The 6257-nt window shown below is 35.4% G+C and overlaps 2 protein-coding genes across 4 annotated transcripts in view; one reads left to right on the forward strand and one right to left on the reverse strand.

The window, feature by feature from the left end:
• Positions 1-611, forward strand: part of LOC105176599 (nuclear transcription factor Y subunit B-3-like) — a 1398-nt gene extending 787 nt beyond the window's left edge. For all 3 annotated transcript variants that reach the window (XM_011099464.2, XM_011099462.2, XM_011099461.2), the window contains exon 2: positions 1-611. This exon is cut by the window's left edge and continues 189 nt beyond it. In XM_011099464.2, the coding sequence (XP_011097766.1) occupies positions 1-420 (420 nt within the window). In that variant the 3' untranslated portion in view covers positions 421-611.
• On the reverse strand, positions 2032-5195 carry LOC105176600 (splicing regulatory glutamine/lysine-rich protein 1-like; the record flags this gene model as incomplete). The annotated part of the gene is made up of 6 exons (XM_011099465.2): positions 2032-2517; positions 3059-3089; positions 3491-3603; positions 3733-4177; positions 4917-4985; positions 5094-5195. Coding segments are annotated over 6 exons (927 nt in total), but the record flags the coding sequence as incomplete, so codon positions are not given.

Consider the following 6257-nt stretch of genomic DNA (forward strand, 5'->3'; position numbering starts at 1 on the left):
ATCACCGGCGAGGCTTCCGACAAGTGCCAGCGAGAGAAGAGAAAAACAATCAACGGCGACGATTTGCTATGGGCGATGACGACCCTGGGGTTCGAGGATTACGTGGAGCCGCTGAAAATCTACTTGCAGAGGTTTAGGGATATGGAGGGGGAGAAGAGCGCGATGGCCGGAAAAGGCGAGAAGGAGAGCGGTGGCGGAGGCGGGAATGGAAATGGCAGTGTTGTGAATATGGGAAGCAGTGGGGGCGGTTATGAAGGGATGTATATGATGGGTCATCAGGGAGGAGTAGGAGTAGGAGTAGGACCCGTATACGGGTACGGGCAGCAGATGGCGGGTGGGGGGTCCGGGAAGGTGGGTTCTGGTTATCATCATGTCGGACCCGGAGCGGGCGCTGCTGGTGCTAGTGGGAGACCAAGGTAGCCTTGACGACTTTAGACTTTAGTTGCTAGCACATGGTTATGAACAAGGAAATGATGATAGTGGTGCTAGTGGGGACTATATAGCATACTTCAAATATGTTGATATTATTTCTAGTAAAAATAGTTTTACATATCCATATATGTGTATGAGTTTGATTTTGTGAATGATGGTACATATATATTTTTCTTGGATTGTGTTGTCGAATCAGACTAATTATATTGGAGGTATGTTATATATTTATAAAAATGAAAACTTGTCATTTCATGAGAGTTGTAGAGTGATATAAGGAGGAGCTGGATATGACAAAAATATTATGATTAAGAGTGAGTTGATGAATGTGGATTAATTTAGAAGATAAAGATAATGGATTAGGTAAGTTGAAGAAAACAAAACAGCATGATTTTGCTATCTTTAACAATATATTTATTCATATGATGAAATCTTAAATAGTGGGGTTGGTTGGTGATGATGATTCATTCCTTCCACCTACTCCCCTATTATTATTAACCTAGTCAAGTGTCTCAAATGTTTATATATAAATAATTGTATTTCCCCAATCACATTAGCTGCTCATACATTCTACACATAATTGCACTCTCTTTTTTTTCATATTATAATATGTAAACTTTCTTTAATTGATAGAGTTATTACTATTTTACATAGAAAAAGACCTTATACTAATTTTTTAACAAAGAAAAACAATTATAACTTAATTAAATTTAATAACAAATAAAAGAGAATTCACCATATGAATTCTTTGAATAAAGATAAAGACTTAACTAAACTCATTCCTTTCTCATGTGAGAAAATAAAATATAAAAACATTGTTTTAAGTACATATAATAAATAATATATAATACTACAAATATATCATAACTTAAATTGTGTAATAATAAACAATACATAATATTATAAAATATACTATAACTTAAAATGAAATACATAAAATTCGGTAATTGGACTAATAAGTTGTAGAACTTAATAAATTGAATAAGTTAGTTATTTTTCCAACTTTTTAAAATCACAAAAAACTTGTACATGTCAAAACCATCACTTTGTGTCTATACCACCTCTTCTTTTTCTTTTTTTTTTTTTTTCATAATAGGTATATATATAGATGATACATTCCATTGCATAAATACATTGATTAAAACATAATGAATGTTGAAATCCGTTCCCTTACGTCAACCTCCGAATAGTGAAAAGGGAAGAAAAACGAAACAAGAGAATATAAGTTCATACGTGCCAAATATAGTACAAAATCATGGATCCGTCTTTACACCCATCATTAATAATTCATAGCTAAAAAACCAAAAACCCCAGACCCATATTCACAGAGATGAACAAACATCCAGACACAGCAGCAATGTACAACTGATTGCATGTCATGGAACCATGCGTGCATTTCAACCACAGAACCCACATCTAATCGCGCGCTTATAAACTAAAATCATCACAGATGTGGCGTTAATAAATAGACGTTTCAAGTCGACAACCACAGCAACATGAGGAATAATGCGGAACATCTAGTGGTGTGTCAATATTGCAAACACAACATGGCATACCATTTTAAAAAAAAAAAAAATCAATCCCTGCAGTTAACAGTGATGATACCTGGAAAAGTCGCAACTGCTTTTCTCCTACTTCAAGGGTCAGTACATGGGAGGAGGAAAAAAATCTACAACTTTTATCTGGGTGTACACAACAAGCTTCTGCGGTTAATTCTATGGACGCCTCCTAAGTGACATGAGTTAATAACCACTAACAGTAATAAATTACAGCTGCCTTAACTCAGGGTGAAGAAGATTACACTACACAAATAGCGAGAAACAAACATGAATTACGATGAGTGAGGGAAACGATGAAGCTGAAGAGGTAAGGTTATAGTGTACACCAGCCTTCGTGTTGCCTCTTCTAGCTAGCTAGCTTGTCAGCCCTTCACATCTACACTAGAAGCCTTCTTTTCATCTTTCTCCACATCACCGTCATCCTCTTCGTCATCTGCCTCATCAGCATCAGCTAGTTTTGTGAGCTCATCCTGAATCATGAGCTTTATTGATGATTTTCTAGGCGTCAGATCCTTGTTGAACCGCTTAGCTGAAATGGAAAAGAAGTTTTATCATGCCAGACTAAAATGAGCAAACGCACAAATATTTCAGTTCCAGAAGATGTAACATTCCGTTCAAGCAGTACACTTTCAAGTAGCAGTTGCTACACGAATTCACCAAGCAGAACAGAACCTCTAGGCTCATCTGATCCAACTGGGTTCATCAGCAATCACTTTAAAAGATCTAACTCTGTGGCAGCTATTTCCTTTTCCTCTTTGTCAAGATTGTTTGCATAGGTGGCATACAACAGGAACATTTGTCATGTAGATATATTACATCCAATGTGGAACCAGAACCATAATCATAAACAAAAAAATATGTCCTAATAACAAAGATTAACAATGGCACAGCTCTGTCTACACCAACCACAGGGCAAGGAGATTTAACACAAATGAAGAAACAGAGAAGGGGGCATGCAGAGTTAGAAAGAAATTCTTACTCGACAGGAGACAGTAAAGATCATATTCATTATTCTTCAAAACAAAAAGAAAAGAAAGAACGCAAAGGAAAAAAGCACAGTGGAATCTTACAAAGTAGCTTCAGAATGTCGGTGAAGGTAGCCTGCAAAACAGAAGTACATTAAGGAAAATAAAAAACAGAATAAGAATACAACTATTGAATAAACAACCTAAAAGTAAGCTGAAGATATAAGTTGTCCTCACTTTAATCCAATTTGTTTTGAACTGCAATCGGAAGAAAAGTACCTAATCTACCCCAAAAAACCAATGACTCAAAAATGAATTTTACATTGCTCTCTATGAATGCCAAGTCAATGGAGCAGCATCAAGATGATAACTTGACAAAAAGACATCTGATTCCAAGTTATACCCTAGATAAAAATGAAAAGTAAAATTTCCAGAACGTCAGAGATTTTTCTGGACCATGTAAAAGACATGGTGTGCCTTCCCCTTCCTCTAACCCCCAACCAAATACATAAAAGAAGAGACATTTTAAAGACTAACCGTATTGAAGTCAACCTCCTTGAGGATTTCACAAATCACAGTTCTGAGTTTATCATCGCTTGGCTTTAATATCTCCTCCTTCAGTTTCTCTTTCACTTTCAAAACTTTCTTCCCTGCATTCAAACAAAATGCAACACAATTTTCAGATAACTGATTTAACTAATAAAGAATTTGATATCACAAACGACCAGTTGAAAGATTCAGCAGACAACTGATAAAAGGAGAACAAACATGATCCTCACCCGTGCTCTCCTTTGATGCTGATTTCTTTGGAGTTGATGACTTCTCTATCTGTTCCTCTTTCTTTTTACCAGAAGACTTCTTTGCACTTGTGTCATTATTGCTTTTTGAACGACTTGGTGGTGGTTTCGCTGGTGTCTTCTTTGGCGGAGGACTAGTCTTTTTAGAGATTGTTACTTTCTTGGTCTTGGCTTTTCCAGAAGATTCCTTCTTCGCAGAAGACTTTGTTGATCCTCGCTTCTGCTTTTCTTTGTCCTCATCCGACTCCCCTTCAGATTCACTTTCTTTCTCCTCACTTTCAGCTTGTTCAGACATCTCATCATCTGATTTTTCCTGAACACCATTTACATCTTCCACTTTCTCTTCTTCTGATTCGTCTTCTGATTCAGGAGGGCTGCTCTTTGTCTCTCCACTCTTTTTAGATGCACTTTCAGCTTTCTTTCGATTCTGAGAATGTCATACACAAAGATAGCAGAATTTCACTTGTAAGGTTTCACACATCAACTTCAATATGTCTGACACTTAAGATCTCTTTTCTTTCAATTGCCTTTCACAGCCAAGTTTTAAGAAAGAAATCAACAGTGGTCTGGACTTTCCTCTCAGCTTATTCCTCTTTTCCTTTATATTTTTGTATGTCTTTTTTTCAAGGGTTTCTTGTGAATGTGCTTAAAAGGCTTAAACCCCAAACAACCTCCGTGACTATTACACATTAACTACACCATCTAGGTAAGTAATGCCCCAACTGCAAGAAAAGGCAACCATGAGCCTATGACTTCATGTTCCCTTATCTACTATTCATTTAATTCCATTCCTTCAGTGTTGATATCGGGTGGGCTAGAAACACATGAACCCCCCCCCCCAATCCCGACATGTCACCTGCAGAAGCAAATATTTGAAACTCCTAAATTGACTATTCTTCACTACAGTAGAAAATGCCAAAACTGCCACAAAAGACTCAACACGTGCCTTGGCAAGAGTGGCTGCATTGTATGCGTGTGGCTGTGGGCATCCATGCATATACCTTTTAGATAACAGACCCCCCAAAAAGATAAGAAAAAAGGGGAGAAAACACTAAGAAAGTACGAATAATGGCATAATGATTATAAGATCTTGAGCAAAGTAAGTCAGATGTATCCCACTATCAGTCAACCTTCCCAAGAAAATATTCAATACCGACAGAAAGTACCTTCGCTGATCCTTTTGATGGCGAGCTACTCCCAGATGCTGATTTGCTGACCCTCTTTCTCTTTTTCCCCTTAATTTACAGGTCAATATACATGAGGATGTGTATATTTAAGCCAACTGGGGAAGAAATTAACATTGCCAAAAAATTCCCTACAGAATGCTTAACTTAGTATCAGACCTGCTCTTTTTCAGCAATCAAATCAGAGGTAGTTGCGTGAGGTTCGACCAAAAATTCTATCAACTTGGCAATTATATCTTCCTGAAACGAAATAATGGAGATTTAATATTTATAAAATAGCAAGCTAAGCAGTTGAGATTCTGCGTAGCGCAACAATGTTCTTACTCTATTCAGTTTGTCAATTGTGCTATTATCAATTATTATTAAAAAAAAAAAAAAAAATTGTGCTATCATAGAGGGAATTTATTAATATCAAAAAAAAAAAAAAAAATTAGTAAAGTAGGGTAAAATTAAAGGTGTTAGAAAAGTAAGTGGCACCGCGATTACTTACCACAGTGCCACAATTTTTTATTTAAAAAAAACAAATTTTTTATATCACCGCGGTGACATTATTTTTAAAAAAAAAAAAAATTTAATGTGTCTCCGCGGTGACAAATTTTTTTTTTAAAAAAAAAATATTTCATGATGAATTGCTGTCAACTTCTCATTAAAATTTTCACACCATTATGGAGAGTTGTCAACCATCAAATATACCATTCGAGTCCCCTTGATGAGACGAACATTTCCCCACAAACAATTTCAAGTTTTATCAATCGTAAATAATGAATTTTTAGCACGAACACTGCACCTTTCGGCCGTCGATTCACCGCCACCAGAGCGACCCACGATCACAAACCACCACCACTGGACTCGTCTCGACCTAACGGTTCTAACGAGACCAACCTAGTTCAATTTTATTAAATATTTGTTAAGATATGAAAATTTGAAGTTTTTTCTGCCGAAAATTCGCGCTTCACCTGTTTGCTGTCATTTCTCCACCGTCAGGACGAATCACAGATTAAGACCATAGCCATTCGAATCGTGTTGTCCAAACGATTCCAACAAAATCAATATTGCTCAATTTCATCAAGTATTTGTTTGTTCAATTTTTAAAATAGTTATAATTTTATTAAATTTTATTTATTAATTAATAATACTATTTATAATTAATAATTAAATTTATAATTAATTAATAATACTATTTGTAATTAATTAATAATATTATTTATAAAAATAATAAATTAATAATACTATTTATAATTAATTAATAATAAATAATTAATAATACTATTTAGACCAGTCTTGCTATTTCATCAAGTATTTGTTGAGATTTGAAAATTTGAA

The sequence above is a fragment of the Sesamum indicum genome, linkage group LG14 (assembly GCF_000512975.1).
Source record: "Sesamum indicum cultivar Zhongzhi No. 13 linkage group LG14, S_indicum_v1.0, whole genome shotgun sequence".
NCBI classification, from domain to species: Eukaryota; Viridiplantae; Streptophyta; class Magnoliopsida; order Lamiales; family Pedaliaceae; genus Sesamum; species Sesamum indicum.